Here is a 17,807-nt window from a genome sequence, read left to right on the forward strand (position 1 = left end):
AAGAAAACAAGAAAATACTCATCCAGAAGAGGTGCTCCTAGTGGCAGGGGACTTTAATGCAGGCAAACTTAAATCAGTTTTACCTAATTTCTAACAGCATGTCACAACCAGAGGAAAAAAAACTCCAGACCACCTTTACTGCACACACAGAGACGCATACAAAGCTCTCCCTCGCCCCCCATTTGGTAAATCTGACCATAATTCTATCCTCCTGATTCCTGCTTACAAGCAAAAACTGAAGCAGGAAGTACCAGTGACTCGCTCAATACGGAAGTGGTCAGATGACGCAGATGCTACGCTACAGGACTCTTTTGCTAGCACAGACTGGAACATGTTCTGGGATTCATCCAATGGCATTGAGGAGTATACGACCTCAGTCACCGGCTTCATCAATAAGTGCATCGACGACGTCGCCCCCACAGTGACCGTACGTACATATCCCAACCAGAAGCCATGGATTACAGTGACGCGAGCCTACCAGACGATCTAAATGCCTTTTATGCTCGCTTCGAGGCAAGCAACACTGAAGCAAGCATGAGAGCACCAGCTGTTCCGGACGACTGTGTGATCACGCTCTCCGTAGCCGATGTGAGCAAGACCTTTAGACAGGTCAACATTCACAACCCGGCAGGGCCAGACAGATTACCAGGACGTGTACTCCGAGCATGTGAAGACCAACTGGCAAGTGTCTTCACTGACATTTTCAACCTCTCCCTGACCGAGTCGTTAATACCTACATGCAGACCACCATAGTCCCTGTGCCCAAGAAAGCGAAGGTAACCTGCCTAAATGATTACCGCCCCGTAGCACTCACATCGGTAGCCATGAAGTGCTTTGAAAGGCTGGTCGTGGCTCACATCAACACCATCATCCCGGAAACCCTAGACCCACTCCAATTCGCATACCGCCTCAAGAGATCCACAGATGACGCAATCTCAATCGCACTCCATACACACCAAGACAGTCATGAAGAGGGCACGACAACACCTTTCCCCCTAAGGAGACTGAAAAGATTTGGTATGGGTCCACAAAAAGTTATACAGCTGCCCCATCGAGAGCATCCTGACTGGTTTCATCACCGCCTGGTATGGCAACTGCTCGGGATCTGACCGTAAGGCGCTACAGAGGGTAGTGTGTACGGCCCAGTACATCACTGGGGCCAAGCTCCCTGCCATCAAGGACCTCTATACCAGGTAGTGTCAGATGAAGGCCCTAAAAATTGCAAAAGACTTTGATTAAATTAACCTTCTGGCTAGCATTGTTCTGTTGTAGCCAAACACCTTGGTCTATTTAAGGGGAAAGTTCCGGATTTTACACCCTGAAAGTAGTGTATGGGCTGCGAGAAACTGCAATCCATGGTTCGGTTTTCTCTAAACAGCCCCTACAAACTCCAGCTTACTTTAGCCCCACCAAAAAAATATATTGGAATGACAGGGATTCCTCCAGGTGAGCAGATTTTTAACAACAATATATCGGTCTCTTTCTCTCTCTCTCTCTCTCTCTCTCTCTCTCTCTCTGTCTTCTCTCTCTCTCTCTCTCTCTCTCTCTCTCTCTCTCTCTCTCTCTCTCTCTCTCTCTCTCTCTCACTCTCTCTCTCTCTCTCTCTCTCTCTCTCTCTCTCTATCTCTCTCTCTCTCTCTCTCTCTCTCTCTCTCTCTGTCTCTCTTCTCTCTCTCTCTCTCTCTCTCTCTCTCTCTCTCTCTCTCTCTCTCTCTCTGTCTCTCTCTCTCTCTCTCTCTCTCTCTCTCTCTCTCTGTCTCTCTCTCTCTGTCTCTCTCTCTCTCTCTCTCGCTCTCTCACTCTCTCTCTCTCTCTCTCTCTCTCTCTGTCTCTCTCTCTCTCTCTCTCTCTCTCTCTCTATCTCTCTCTCTCTCTCTCTCTCTGTCTCTCTCTCTCTCTCTCTCTCTCTCTCTCTCTCTCTCTCTCTCTCTCTCTCTCTCTCTCTCTCTCTCTCTCTCTCTCTCTCTCTCTCTCTCTCTCTCTCTCTCTCTCTCTCTCTCTCCCTCTCTCTCTCTCTCTGTCTCTCAGGTGAGCAGATCTTTGACATAGACTGTGGTCGCAACGCTCCGCTCCACTCCCCTCCGTCAGAACACTACACCATCATTTTCAACACCTTCGTCCTCATGCAACTCTTCAACGAGATCAACGCCAGGAAGATACACGGAGAGAGGAACGTCTTCGATGGAATCTTCAAGAACCCCATATTCTGTTCCATCGTCTTCGGAACATTCGCCATCCAGGTAGGTACAGCGTTGCTTGTGTCCCAAATGGCAGCCAATTCCCTACATAGTGCACAACTTTCGAACAGGGCCCATAGGGAATAGGGTGCCATTTGCGACACAGCCATAGTCTTCCTCCAAAAGCTACGTCTACATGCTAACCTGACTGATCGTCAGTTCAGACAGCAATGACACCCTATTCCCTTTAGAGTGCAATACTTTCTGGTCAAAGTAGTGCATGATATAGGGAATAGGGTACCATTTGGAACGCAGATTATGGGTAGGACCTGAAGCTTACTGCAGCACTGTTCCTGACCTGATGCATAGTCCAAAACAAGAGACCAAAACAGATCCCTGATCGCTGAAGCCTCTGACTTCAAAACAGATCCCTGATCGCTGAAGCCTCTGACTTCAAAACAGATCCCTGATCGCTGAAGCCTCTTACTTGTGCGGAAAAACATACGGCTGGGAGCAAAGTGCTAATTATTTCACATCTGTATGTGATCCTAGATTGTGATCGTGCAGTTTGGAAGTTTTATATTCCCCCCCCCGTGTGTGTGTGTGTGGGTATCATGCAGTTTCATAATGCAGTTTCCTATCTGTGTGTTTAAAGTTTGTGATTGTGCAGTTTGGAGGGAAGCCGTTCAGTTGTACTCCTCTGGATTTGGAGAAGTGGGGCTGGTGTACTTTCCTTGGACTGGGAGAGTTGGTCTGGGGACAGGTAAGCATACATTGACATACCTATAAATATACATTGACATACCTATAAATATACGTTGACATACCTATAAATATATCTTGACGTACTGTACCTATAAATATACCTTTATATGCCTTGACAAAACTTGACATAGCGTTAACCATATCTTTACATAGCTTTGACCATACCTTTACACACCTTGATACAGTGCATTCGGAAAGTATTCATACCCCTTGACTTTTTCCACATTTTGTTACGTTACAGCCTTATTCTAAAATGTATTCAATTGTTTTTTCCCCCCTCATCAATCTACACACAGTACCCCATAATGACAAAGGGAAATCAGGTTTCATCAGACCAGATAATCTTGTTTCTCATGGTCTGAGAGTCCTTCAGGTGCCTTTTGGCAAACTCCAAGCGGGCTGTCATGTGCCTTTTACTGAGGAATGGCTTCTGTCTGGCCACTCTACCATAAAGGCCTGATTGAGTGCTGCAGAGATGGTTGTCCTTCTGGAAGGTTCTCCCATCTCCACAGAGGAACTCTGGAGCTCTGTCAGAGTGACCATTGGGTTCTTGGTCACCTCCCTGACCAAGGCCCTTCTCCCCCGATTGCTCAGTTTGGCCGGGCGGCCAGCTCTAGGAAGAGTCTCGGTGGTTCCAAACTTCTTCCATTTAAGAATGATGGAGGCCACTGTGGGGACCTTCAATGCTGCAGAAATGTTTTGGTACCCTTCCCCAGATCTGTGCCTCGACACAATCCTGTCTCAGAGCTCTACGGACAATTCCTTTGACCTCATGGCTTGGTTTTCATTGAATTTACCACAGATGGAACGCCAATTAAGTTGTAGAAACATCTCAAGGATGATCAGTGGAAACAGGATGCACCTGAGCTCAATTTCGAGTCTGATATCAAAGGGTCTGAATACTTATGTAAATATCTCCCGAGTGGCGCAGTGGTCTAAGGCACTGCATCGCAGTGCTAGCTGTGCCACTAGAGATCCTGGTTCAAATCCAGGCTCTGTCGTAGCTGGCTGTGACCGGGAGACCCGTGGGGCGGTGCATAATTGGCCCAGCGTCGTCCAGGGTAGGGGAGGGAATGGCCGGCAGGGATGTAGCTCAGTTGGTAGAGCATGGCGTTTGCAACGCCAGGGTTGTGGGTTCGATTCCCACGGGGGGCCAGTATGAAAAATAAAAAAAATGTATGCACTCCCTAACTGTAAGTCGCTCTGGATAAGAGCGTCTGCTAAATGACTAAAATGTAAATGTAAAATGTAAATAAGGTATTTCAGTTTTTTATTTTTAATACATTTGCTAACATTTCTAAAAACGTGTTTTCACTTTGTCATTATTGGGTATTGTGTGTAGATTGATGAGGGAAAAAAATAATTGTATCCATTTAAGAATAAGGCTGTGTTACAGCCTGAATTCAAAATTGATTAAATATATTTTTCTTTGTTACCCATCTACACATGATGGCAAAGTAAACACATGTTTTTAGAACTGATTGCTAATTTATTGAAAATTAAATACAGCAATATCTCATTTACATAAGTATTTATACCCCTGAGTTTACAGCTGTGAGTCTTTCTGGGTAAGTCTCTAAGAGCTTTCCACACCTGGATTGTGCAATATTTTCCCAATATTATTTTCAGTTCTGTCAAATTGGTGCCTTGTTGCAAACAGGATGCATGTTTTGGAATATTTTTTATTCTGTACAGGCTTCCTTCTTTTCACTCTGTCATTTAGGTTAGTATTGTGGAGTAACCACAATGTTGTTGATCCATCCTCAGTTTTCTCCTATCACAGCCATTAAACTCTGTAACTGTTTTAACCTCACCATTGGCCTCATGGTGAAATCCCTGAGCGGTTTCCTTCCTCTCCAGCAGCTGAGTTAGGAAGGATGCATGTATCTTTGTAGTGACTGGGTGTATTGATACACCATTCAAAGTGTAATTTTTTAATTGTAAACTTCACCATGCACACTCCTGAACTTATTTAGGCTTGACATTAAAAAAGGGGTTGAATACTTATTAACTGAAGACATTTCAGCTGTTCATCTTTTATTAATTTGTTAAAATTCGGAGAAACATAATTCCGCTTTGACATTATGGGATATTGTGAGTCGGCCAGTGACCAAAAAAATCTACATTTAATCTATTTTAAATGCAGGCTGTAACACAACGAAATGCGGAAAAGTCAAGGGGTGTGAATACTTTCTGCAGTCACTGTACCTTGACATACCTTGACATACATTGACATAACAATAAACATACCTTAACATCCATGAACATAGGTATAGGCATTTCTTTATATTTAGTCTGTTGCTTAATATTACTGTTCTCCTTGTTTAGCCTCCATATTGTAAAACATTTTGTATAGAAATACATACTAAATGCGTTATGGTTTTCATTAAAGAAACCTGAACATTGCATGTAGTCATGTATCTGAGTTCTTTCAGCTTACATTTTAAACCCCTGCTTGGGAGAGAATCACATCTCCCCTCTTTCCCCCTTGTCTGCGTCTCAGAATCACATCTCCCCTCTTTCCCCCTTGTCTCCCCCCAGGTGATCGCCACCATCCCTAACAGCAAGCTACGGTTCCTGCGAGGGGCGGGCCAGCTGACCAAGAAGAATGAGATGCCTGGAGACGAAGACATGAACGAGGACAATGAGGAGATTGACCACGCGGAAAGAGAGCTGCGACGCGGACAGGTCCTCTGGTTCAGGGGGCTGAACCGCATTCAGACTCAGGTGAGGAACCAATGACAAGCTGTGGGAGGGAAAGAGGAACCAATGACAAGCTGTGGGAGGGAAAGAGGAACCAATGACAAGCTGTGGGAGGGAAAGACAGACCAAGAACACTGTGAAAATACTACTGTAATGAAATATATATGGACCGAGTACACTGTGAAAATACTACTGTCATGAAATATATATGGACCGAGTACACTGTGAAAATACTACTGTCATTAAATATATATGGATCCACTCGATTATTGAACTTAATGAACATTTGACCGAAATATTGCAATTACGATCTCTTTTACACCTATCAGAGTGGATTTGAATGAGTAATATTATTGGATAGTAATGAATTAGTATTAATAGTATTAATAATAATGATCCATTTCAGGACCTTTATTATTTCTGTTGTAGATATATGTATTAGTGGCAGTAACCCAGGACATTAGATACCTACCTGCTCAGCTCCATCTCTACCCTGCTGGGGTGTTTGTCTGCTGTATCTAAACGTGGAGTACCCTCAAGGACCCATAGTAGGACCTTTATCATTACGCCTGTATATAAATGTGGAGCAGCCCAAGGATCCGTTATCATTACGCCTGTAAATCAATCCATTTGTTGCAGTAATCCTTGGCTTAGACACTTTGCATGAAGCTTCAACAGGAAGTGCTCAGCTCCATCGGTACCTGGTCCAGACCAGACCCTACAGTAGAACATGTCTGGTGTCACCACCTGTCAGTCTATCGTAGCCTGTCTGTCACAACCGGTCAGTCTACCGTAGCCTGTCTGTCACCACCTGTCAGTCTATCGTACTACCATAGCCTGTCTGTCTGTCTGACCTGTCTGTCTGACCTGTCCGTCTGACCTGTCTGTCTGACCTGTCTGTCTGACCTGTCCGTCTGACCTGTCTGTCTGACCTGTCTGTCTGACCTGTCTGTCTGACCTGTCCGTCTGACCTGTCTGTCTGACCTGTCTGTCTGACCTGTCTGTCTGAGCAGCCTGTCTGACCTGTCTGTCTGACCTGTCTGTCTGAGCGGCCTGTCTTGTGTTCTCCTCCTCCTCCAGATCGATGTGGTGAACACGTTCAAGAGCGGCAGCTCCTATCAGGGCCAGCTGCGGAGACAGTCCTCCACCACCAGTCAGAACCAGGATGTAACCAATGTTTCTAGTCCCAGTCACGTGTCCTTGTCCAATGCCCTTTCTCCTACCTCTCCTGCCAGCGCTGCTGCTCCCGCTGGGCGTGAGTCACTGTCCTCTGTCAGCTTCTGCTGCTTCAGGGGTGTCTCCCAGTCTCCTACCGTAGCATGTATCCCTTTACATTTACGTTGTAAAACTCCTTGTTTTTCTAGAAATCCCGTTGGAATAAGCAAGGTAAGCAGGAAATCAGTGAATCCTCCAAACAGGATTTCTGGAAAACCTGGGAATTTTTTGAACGTTTTGCAACCCTCTGTAGCTCAGCTGGTAGAGCACGGCGCTTGTAACGCCAGGGTAGTGGGTTCGATCCCCGGGACCACCCATACACAAAAAAAATGTATGCACGCATGACTGTAAGTCGCTTTGGATAAAAGCGTCTGCTAAATGGCATATTATTTATTATTATAGAAGTAATTTTCATGACAGACTGAAAGTTGGTCCTGGTCAGGTAATGGAGAAACTCTAAAGGTTACTGTTAATCCATCCATCCTACAGTCCAGAGATTCTTCTTCCTAGTAGTTCATTTACACCAGTCTGGTTACCAGATCTGTAAGGGTTCTAGGTAGATCTAGCTAACTAGTTGATAATGACCATGACCGTGTGACCAAGCTAAGGTTGAAAAAAATTCTGTAATTATCAACAACAAAAAATCCCAGATTTGCCAGAAATCCTGGTTGGAGGATATCCTGCTTATTCCGTCCTGATTCCACCGGGTTTTTCCTGAAAACACATTTTTGCAACTCTAGCTAGGCTAATGGATCAGGATTTAATATATTTTTAATGGGTGGCACCTCTGAAGAAATCTTCTCTAGATTTGCTTCTTTTATTTCTGCATTTTCTTTTGCTTCAATTATTTTTAAATCTTCTTCTTGACATTCTGTTCATCTGTGGCTTGGCTCCCTGAGAGTGCTGTTGTTTCAATGTTACATGTCTTTGTTTTCCCAGAGTGCTAAGAGTGGAGTGAGGTTACCGCCCACGGAGTGAATTTCAGGTTGTGAGTCCCTCCATTGTCTGATAAACTTGATGTATAATTAATTCAACAAAAACTCACTGGGGCTGGGTAAACATTCAAGTATAAGCCAATGGTATAATTTCTTACTGTGAGTTTCAGCCAATGGTATAGGGGCATGGAATAGAAAACCAGTCAGTATCTGTTGTGACCACCATCTGCCTCATGCAGTGCGACACATCTCCTTAACATAGAGTTGATCAGGCTGTTGATTGTGGAATGTTGTCCCACTCCTCTTCAATGGCTGTGCGAAGTTGCTGGATATTGCCGGTAACTGGAACACGCTGTCGTACACGTCGATCCAGAGCATCCCAAACATGCTCAATGGGTAACATGTCTGGTGAGTTTGCAGGCCATGGAAGAGCTGGGACATGTTCAGCTTCCAGGAATTGTGTACAGATCCTTGCGACATGGGGTTGTGCATTATCATGCTGAAACATGAGGTGATGGAGAAAGATGAATGGTATCTCTGTGCATTCAAATTGCCATCGATAAAGTGCAATTGTGTTCGTTGTCCATAGTTTATGCTACGTTGACATCAGCAATCATCATTTACATTTAAGTCATTTAGCAGACGCTCTTATCCAGAGCGACTTACAGTTAGTGAATACATATATATATTTTTTTATACTGGCCCCCCGTGGGAATCAAACCCACAACCCTGGCGTTGCAAATGCCATGCTCTATCAACTGAGCTACATCCCTGCCGGCCATTCCCTCCCCTACCCTGGGCCAATTGTGCGCCGCCCATGAGTCTCCCGGTCGCGGCCGGCTGCGACAGAGCCTGGATTCGAACCAGGATCTCTAGTGGCACAGTTAGCACTGCGATGCAGTGCCTTAGACCACTGCGCCACTCAGGAGTGATCAGTCCTCTAGTGAGGACGACGAGCACACAGATGAGCTTCCCTGAGACGGTTTCTGACAGTTTGGGCAGAAATCCTTCGGTTGTTCAAACCCAAAGTTTCATCAGCTGTCTGGTGGCTGGTCTCAGACGGATGTGGAGGTCCTGGGCTGACGTGGTTACATGTGGTCTGTGGTTGTGATGCCGGTTGGACTTACTGGCTAATTCTCTAAAACGACATTGGCGGCAGCTTATGATAGAGAAATTAACATTCAATTCTCTGGCAACAGCTGGGGTGGACATCCTGCAGTCAGCAGGCCAATTGCATGCTCTCTCAAAACTTGAGACATCTGTGGCATTGTGTTCTGTAACAAAACTGCACGTTTAGAGAGGTCTTTTATTGTCCCCAGCACAAGGTGCACCTGTGTAATGATCATGCTGTTTAATCAGCCTCTTGATATAGCACACCTGTCAGGTGGATCGATTATCTTGGCAAATGAGAAATGCCCATTATCAGGGATATAAACCAATTTGTGCACAAAAGTTGAGAGAAATAAGTTTTTGTGCGAATGGAACATTTCTGGGATCTTTTATTTCAGCTCATGAAACATGGGACCAACAATTTACATGTTGTGTTTATATTTCTGTTCAGTGTAATATACACTGCTCAAAAAAATAAAGGGAACACTAAAATAACACATCCTAGATCTGAATGAATGAAATAATCTTATTAAATACTTTTTTCTTTACATAGTTGAATGTGCTGACAACAAAATCACACAAAAATGATCAATGGAAATCAAATTTATCAACCCATGGAGGTCTGGATTTGGAGTCACCCTCAAAATTAAAGTGGAAAACCACACTACAGGCTGATCCAACTTTGATGTAATGTCCTTAAAACAAGTCAAAATGAGGCTCAGTAGTGTGTGTGGCCTCCACGTGCCTGTATGACCTCCCTACAACGCCTGGGCATGCTCCTGATGAGGTGGCGGATGGTCTCCTGAGGGATCTCCTCCCAGACCTGGACTAAAGCATCCGCCAACTCCTGGACAGTCTGTGGTGCAACGTGGCGTTGGTGGATGGAGCGAGACATGATGTCCCAGATGTGCTCAATTGGATTCAGGTCTGGGGAACGGGCGGGCCAGTCCATAGCATCAATGCCTTCCTCTTGCAGGAACTGCTGACACACTCCAGCCACATGAGGTCTAGTATTGTCTTGCATTAGGAGGAACCCAGGGCCAAGCATATGGTCTCACAAGGGGTCTGAGGATCTCATCTCGGTACCTAATGGCAGTCAGGCTACCTCTGGCGAGCACATGGAGAGCTGTGCAGCCCCCCAAAGAAATGGCACCCCATACCATGACTGACCCACCGCCAAACCGGTCATGCTGGAGGATGTTGCAGGCAGCAGAACGTTCTCCATGGCTTCTCCAGACTCTGTCACGTCTGTCACGTGCTCAGTGTGAACCTGCTTTCATCTGTGAAGAGCACAGGGCGCCAGTGCGAATTTGCCAATCTTGGTGTTTTCTGGCAAATGCCAAACGTCCTGCACGGTGTTGGGCTGTAAGCACAACCCCCACATGTGGACGTCGGGCCCTCATACCACCCTCATGGAGTCTGTTTCTGACCGTTTGAGCAGACACATGCACATTTGTGGCCTGCTGGAGGTCATTTTGCAGGGCTCTGGCAGTGCTCCTCCTGCTCCTCCTTGCACAAAGGCAGAGGTAGCAGTCCTGCTGCTGGGTTGTTGCCCTCCTACGGCCTCCTCCACGTCTCCTGATGTACTGGCCTGTCTCCTGGTAGCGCCTCCATGCTCTGGACACTACTCTGACAGACACAGCAAACCTTCTTGCCACAGCTCGCATTGATGTGCCATCCTGGATGAGCTGCACTACCTGAGCCACTTGTGTGGGTTGTAGACTCCGTCTCATGCTACCACTAGAGTGAAAGCACCGCCAGCATTCAAAAGTCACCAAATCATCAGCCAGGAAGCATAGGAACTGAGAAGTGGTCTGTGGTCACCACCTGCAAAACCAGTCCTTTCTTGGGGGGTGTCTTGCTAATTGCCTATAATTTCCACCTGTTGTCTATTCCATTTGCACAACAGCATGTGAAATGTATTGTCAATCAGTGTTGCTTCCTAAGTGTACAGTTTGATTTCACAGAAGTGTGATTGACTTGGAGTTACATTGTGTTGTTTAAGTGTTCCCTTTATTTTTTTGAGCAGTGTATTTTAAGGGTAGAACACATCAATGTTGCTACTGTAATATCATGTTTTGATAGGTATTTTGAAACAACAACAGCAGCTAAACAGCAATACTATGGGCCCTGTACTTGACCGTTTACTCAGCCATGCATGGAGCTGAGCTCGGAGAAACACACCACTATTATCTAGTTGTACAGCTAGTCGTCTGTGTGCCTGTGTTCTGTTCTGTCATCACCACGTGCAGACAGCAGCATAACTACATGGTCTTGTCCCGTTGCATGTTCCACATTGTCTTGTTGGTTGTCTGGATGGTTGGTTGGTGGTAGAAGCTTCTGGTCTGCTTCCATTGTCTTGTTGGTTGTCTGGATGGTTGGTTGGATGTTGAAGATTCTGGTCTGCTTCCATTGTGTTGTTGGTTGTCTGGATGGTTGGTTGGTTGTTGAAGCTTCTGGTCTGCTTCCATTGTCTTGTTGGTTGTCTGGATGATTGGTTGGCTTTACAAGCTTCTGGTCTGCTTCCATTGTCTTGTAGTTTGTCTGGATGGTTGGTTGGCTGTTGAAGATTCTGGTCTGCTTCCATTGTCTTGTTGGTTTTCGGAATGGTTGGTTGGCTGTTGAAGCTTCTGGTCTGCTTCCACCGTATTGTCTGGATGGTTGGTTGGCTGTTGAAGCTTCTGGTCTGCTTCCATTGTGTTGTTGGTTGTCTGGATGGTTGGTTGGCTGTTGAAGCTTCTGGTCTGTTTACATTGTGTTGTTGGTTGTCTGGATGGTTGGTTGGTTGTTGAAGCTTCTGGTCTGCTTCCATTGTCTTGTTGGTTGTCTGGATGATTGGTTGGCTGTTGAAGATTCTGGTCTGCTTCCATTGTCTTGTAGTTTGTCTGGATGGTTGGTTGGCTGTTGAAGATTCTGGTCTGCTTCCATTGTTTTGTTGGTTGTCTGGATGGTTGGTTGGCTGTTGAAGCTTCTGGTCTGCTTCCATTGTATTGTTGGTTGTCTGGTTGGTTGGTTGGTTGTTGAAGCTTCTGTTCTGCTTCCATTGTGTTGTTGGTTGTCTGGATGGTTGGTTGGTTGTTGAAGCTTCTGGTCTGCATCCATTGTGTTGTTGGTTGTCTGGATGGTTGGTTGGCTGTTGAAGCTTCTGGTCTGTTTACATTGTGTTGTTGGTTGTCTGGATGGTTGGTTGGCTGTTGAAGATTCTGGTCTGCTTCCATTGTATTGTTGGTTGTCTGGTTGGTTGGTTGGTTGTTGAAGCTTCTGGTCTGCTTCCATTGTGTTGTTGGTTGTCTGGATGGTTGGTTGGTTGTTGAAGCTTCTGGTCTGCATCCATTGTGTTGTTGGTTGTCTGGATGGTTGGTTGGTTGTTGAAGATTCTGGTCTGCTTCCATTGTGTTGTTGGTTGTCTGGATGGTTGGTTGGTTGTTGAAGCTTCTGGTCTGCTTCCATTGTGTTGTTGGTTGTCTGGATGGTTGGTTGGCTGTTCAAGCTTCTGGTCTGCTTCCATTGTGTTGTTGGTTGTCTAAATGGTTGGTTGGCTGTTGAAGATTCTGTTCTGCTTCCATTTTGTTGTTGGTTGTCTGGATGGTTGGTTGGCTGTTGAAGCTTCTGGTCTGCTTCCATTGTGTTGTTGGTTGTCTGGATGGTTGGTTGGCTGTTGAAGCTTCTGGTCTGCTTCCATTGTGTTGTTGGTTGTCTGGATGGTTGGTTGGCTGTTGAAGCTTCTGGTCTGCTTACATTTTGTTGTTGTTTGTCTGGATGGTTGGTTGGTTGTTGAAGCTTCTGGTCTGCTTCCATTGTGTTGTTGGTTGTCTGGATGGTTGGTTGGCTGTTGAAGCTTCTGGTCTGCTTCCATTGTGTTGTTGGTTGTCTGGATGGTTGGTTGGTTGTTGAAGCTTCTGGTCTGCTTCCATTGTGTTGTTGGGTGTCTGGATGGTTGGTTGGCTGTGGAAGCTTCTGGTCTGCTTCCATTGTTTTGTTGGTTGTCTGGATGGTTGGTTGGCTGTTGAAGCTTCTGGTCTGCTTCCATTGTGTTGTTGGTTGTCTGAATGGTTGGTTTGTTGTTGAAGATTCTCGTCTGCTTCCATTGTGTTGTTGGTTGTCTGGATGGTTGGTTGGTTGTTGAAGCTTCTGGTCTGCTTCCATTGTGTTGTTGGTTGTCTGGATGGTTGGTTGGCTGTTGAAGCTTCTGGTCTGCTTCCATTGTGTTGTCGGTTGTCTGGATGGTTGGTTGGTTGTTGAAGCTTCTGGTCTGCTTCCATTGTGTTGTCGGTTGTCTGGATGGTTGGTTGGCTGTTGAAGCTTCTGGTCTGCTTCCATTGTGTTGTCGGTTGTCTGGATGGTTGGTTGGTTGTTGAAGCTTCTGGTCTGCTTCCATTGTGTTGTCGGTTGTCTGGATGGTTGGTTGGCTGTTGAAGCTTCTGGTCTGCTTCCATTGTGTTGTCGGTTGTCTGGATGGTTGGTTGGTTGTTGAAGATTCTGGTCTGCTTCCATTGTTTTGTTGGTTGTCTGGATGGTTGGTTGGCTGTTGAAGCTTCTGGTCTGCTTGTGTTGTTGGTTGTAGCACTATTATCATTTACACCTCATTATTCCCCCCCCCCAAAAAAAAATACCTGGTCGTTCCTCCTTTGTGTTCACCTTTATTCCTCATCTATTCACAGTGTCTATGGATGTCCTAACTGTCCCTGTCCCTATCCCTGTCCTGGTATGATCCGTCTCCCTGAACTCTAACTTTTCCTCCTACCGTTACTGACTTACCACCAGACCTCTTCAACTTGCATGTTTTAAATTTTTCTGTGCATTTCTTTATTAACGTGGCTTGTCTCTTTATAGGTATATTGCACATTGGATCCGAGCGTATACATATAATGAGTGTTGCCTTTATCTTGGGGTTTTTATTATCACCTTTTGTTTTGGCGGTTTATACTTCCCATTGTTTTTATCCAAATGAGTGAGTTGTGTACTGTATTGTACTGTATTGTACTGTATTGTACAATCAGACCACGGACTGCAGTTATCCACTCCTCCTCCTCTCCTCCTCTCCTCCTCTCTGTCTGTCCATCTGTCTATCTCAGAGGGTTCTCTGTCACTACCTCTTCCAGAGCCAATCTTTCCTGCCGTTTCTCATTTGCTCTCATGTGTTCCCCCCCACCCCCATCCCCCCACCCCACCTCACAGATTCGCGTCGTGAACGCATTCCGTAGCTCTCTCTACGAAGGACTTGAGAAACCCGACTCCAGACCGTCCATCCATAGCTTCATGACCCACCCAGAGTTTAGAATAGAAGACTCCACGCCCCACATCCCCCTGATAGACGACACGGACTTGGAGGAGGACCCATCGCTGACGAAGACGCCCCGGGCAGGCAGCCAGCCCCAGTCCCCCAACAAGAACAACAACGCCGTCGACAGCGGCATCAACCTCACCATCGACACCACCAGTAAATCAGCTGCTTCCTCCAGCCCAGCCAGCCCCCTGCACAGTCTGGAGACCTCCCTTTAGTGGCCTGCAGCTGGCTGGTGGAGACCTCCTCGTCTGCAGATTTGGAGATATCCTTCCTGGCAGAGCAGCATCCCTCTGGCAGCTCCCACTGCAATCTGGAGACCTTCGTCTTGAGGCCTTCTGGAGATCTCCTCTACTGCAGCCTGGTGGCTCCCACACTGCAGTTTGGAGACTTCAGTCTTGCAGTCTCTTGAAGACCTCCTTTGTCTGCAGTTTGGAGACCTTCCTCTAGCCCCAGGCTGTCTCCTGCTGTCTCCTGCTGTCTCCTGCTGTCTCCTGCTGTCTCCTGCTGTCTCCTGCTGTCTCCTGCTGTCTCCTCCTGAGAAAACAGACTACTATACCTATACAATCAGAAAGTGCAACAAAACCAACACACATGACATGAACGCGTGTCTGTACGGTATGTATGTGTGTAGTGTCTGTGTGTGTGTGTGTGTCTGTGTGTGTGTGTGTGTGTGTGTGTGTGTGTCTGTGTGTGTGTCTGGGTGTGTGTGTGTGTGTGTGTGTGTGTGTGTGTGTGTGTGTCTGTCTGTGTGTGTGTGTGTGTGTGTGTCTGTCTGTGTGTGTGTGTGTGTGTGTGTGTGTCTGTGTGATGTGTGTGTGTGTGTGTGTGTGTATGTGTGTGTGTCTGGGTGTGTGTGTGTGTGTGTCTTTGTGTGTGTGTGTGTGTGTGTGTGTGTCTGTCTGAGTGTGTGTGTGTGTGTCTGTCTGAGTGTGTGTGTGTGTGTGTGTGTGTGTTTCTGTCTGTGTGTGTGTGTGTGTGTGTGTGTGTGTGTGTGTGTGTGTCTGTCTGAGTGTGTGTGTGTCTGTGTGTGTGTGTGTGTGTGTCTGTCTGTGTGTGTGTGTGTGTGTGTCTGAGTGTGTGTGTGTGTGTGTGTGTGTGTGTGTGTGTGTGTGTGTGTGTGTGTGTGTGTGTGTCTGAGTGTGTGTGTGTGTGTGTGTCTGAGTGTGTGTGTGTGTGTGTGTGTGTGTGTGTGTGTGTGTGTGTGTGTCTGAGTGTGTGTGTGTGTCTGTCTGAGTGTGTGTGTGTGTCTGTCTGTGTGTGTGTGTGTGTGTCTGTCTGAGTGTGTGTGTGTGTGTCTGTGTGTGTGTGTGTGTGTGTGTCTGTCTGAGTGTGTGTGTGTGTGTGTGTGTGCTGACTGACTGAACCATGTTTCTAGCAGCAGTAAAGCAGAGGACCAGAAAGACCTGGGAGGAACAACAGTGTAAACTACACCTTACTCCCTGCTCCGTCCGCACAATAACAATGACTATATTGATAATAGTTTAAATTACATTAAAACATTTTTATCGCTCCTGCATGAATGTACATTACCCAGCGTTTTAATTGAAATTTTATTTGAATTATTTGATTGGGTGGGTCGGTGGGAAGTGCCGTGGACCGCTACTTTAAAGACAGCATCCGATTCACTGGTCTGTGAGTTCCCTGTGTGGCATGTGCTTAAGGGTAAAGAGGTATTTCATTAATAAATTAGATCAAGGTCGTAGGGCTCAACTTGCACAGTAGATTTGCACCTGTTGGAGAAGAGGAACCCGTAAATAAATAGCATTTCTTAAAGATATTATATATAAATATATATAAAGAGTTTATCTTTGTTAGTTGGCATGTTGCCTTGTTTCTGCTTCAATGGCTCTGACTACACTTTTAACTTATTTATGTCCTTAAGAGAATGTCATTTGTTTACACCCCGTAGATACTTCCTGGTTCATTTGTAGGGTTCCAAACCATTTCAGCAGATGTAGTTGGAACAACTCGACTTGTTTGAGTTCTGCTCCTTGGTGTTTATAACATACAGTGTACTGGACTTGCCTGCTACTTGTCAAATACTGTAGATATATTTAGAGGATAACAAAAGAAAAACCAGAATATTATGGGACGTAAAAATTAATGTGGCTTCGTATTATTATATGATTGTTAGGATGAACTTTGAACCTTTGTTTCCAAACAGAGATCTTAATAAGACCAAGGTTTATGTCTTTAATTACTATTTATCTACTTTTTTATTATTTTCGTTAATAGTTTGAGTTCAGACTGAGAGGGGGACAGGCCTTCTATAGAAAAACTGCTTGTTTTAAGGAAAATGTTTTCACTTTTGTGTGACCGTCTAAGGCTGCGATGGATTTATATTAGAAATTGCAAACTAAGTTATATTTGGCTTATCTGTATGGGAAAAATCTAAAAGTTGTGTTAAAAAATCTTGTGATATATTGTGTTGATACTTTTTTATTTATTTCTTGATTTCTTATTTTCCTTCAAAAAGAAAGAAACACACGGCTTTCCAAAGCTGTTGGTATTTTCAAAAAAAAACAACAACAATAAAATGGAATAATGCTGCGACTGATTTTAAAAAAGTGAACAGAAGAAGAAGAAGATCTGTTTATAGAAGAAGAAAACATCCTCCCGATCTGGACATGAATGAACTTCTCTGTGGTGCCCTTTCACCGTGTGTTTTAACCAAGCTTGTGTTCCTGCCTTCCCCAAGTTTCACCTCTAGCATCTCCACACTATTCACTAGTGGTTAGAGCTATTTATTGTGCTTTAAAAGGGAGGAAGGAAAGAGCGGGGAGGCACATAACTACTATCCATCAAAAGGCACTGAGACGTTCATACCCGCGACCACAGACCAAATCTATGGTATTATTGTTGTATTTCTATAACCAATATTGGAGTCATTGAAAAGCATGATGTAATATGCAAGTTGAACCAATCCAATTGTTCTACTCTAAATGAATCCTTCGGTAATTATATCTTGACCTGATTTCTCTTTTCCTTCCTGTGTATTTTTATTATTAAACCAGTTCATTACATTTTAGTCATTTAGCAGACGCTCTTATCCAGAGCAACTTCCACGAGCAATTAGGGTTAAGTGCCTTGCTCAAGGGCACATCGACTGATTTTTCACCTAGTCGGCTCGGGGATTAGAACCAGCGACCTTTGCGGTTACTGGCACAATGCTCTTAACCACTAAGCTACCTGCCTCCCCATGATGCAACAGTGATCAGTAGAGGACCCTACCGTATATAGAGGAGTGTCTTCTAAGAGGAGATTTGCCGTCAGTCCATCCGTCCAGGCGGTGCTCTACCAAACACGACTAAATCCTCTATAACGGACGTCACTACTAATCAGGGCCTGTATTCATAAAGTGTTTCCTGAGAAGAAGTCCTGATCTAGAATCAGGTCCCCCTCTCTCTTATTCATAGTAATTTAAAGGTCAGACTGATCCTACAGGGGGGGGGAAGCTGATCCTAGATCAGCACTGCTACTCTGAGACACTTTGTGGAGAAGGGCCCTGATCCCAACCCAGTCCCAACCAGACAACAAGGGCCCATATTCACAACGCGTCTCAGAGTAGCAGTTCTGATCCAGGATCAGTTTCGACCTTTTAGATCATAATGAATG

The 17,807-nt window shown here is 45.4% G+C and overlaps 1 protein-coding gene across 6 annotated transcripts in view; it reads left to right on the forward strand.

Moving 5' to 3' along the window:
• LOC121574694 (plasma membrane calcium-transporting ATPase 2-like) overlaps nucleotides 1–14,777 on the forward strand; it is a 184,747-nt gene extending 169,970 nt beyond the window's left edge. For 2 of the 6 annotated variants that reach the window (XM_045212321.1, XM_045212323.1), the window contains 6 exons: nucleotides 2,029–2,240; nucleotides 2,833–2,940; nucleotides 5,484–5,669; nucleotides 6,726–6,900; nucleotides 7,800–7,845; nucleotides 14,084–14,166. In XM_045212321.1, coding sequence (XP_045068256.1) covers nucleotides 2,029–2,240; nucleotides 2,833–2,940; nucleotides 5,484–5,669; nucleotides 6,726–6,900; nucleotides 7,800–7,807 — 689 coding nt within the window. In that variant the 3' untranslated portion in view covers nucleotides 7,808–7,845; nucleotides 14,084–14,166. Of the gene's footprint in view, nucleotides 1–2,028; nucleotides 2,241–2,832; nucleotides 2,941–5,483; nucleotides 5,670–6,725; nucleotides 6,901–7,799; nucleotides 7,849–14,083 lie in introns of all 6 variants that reach the window. The other 4 variants (XM_041887232.2, XM_045212320.1, XM_045212322.1 and 1 more) reach the window with 3 other exon arrangements.
• Nucleotides 14,778–17,807: the final 3,030 nt, after the last annotated feature.

Source organism: Coregonus clupeaformis, unplaced genomic scaffold (genome assembly GCF_020615455.1).
Source record: "Coregonus clupeaformis isolate EN_2021a unplaced genomic scaffold, ASM2061545v1 scaf0006, whole genome shotgun sequence".
NCBI lineage: Eukaryota > Metazoa > Chordata > Actinopteri > Salmoniformes > Salmonidae > Coregonus > Coregonus clupeaformis.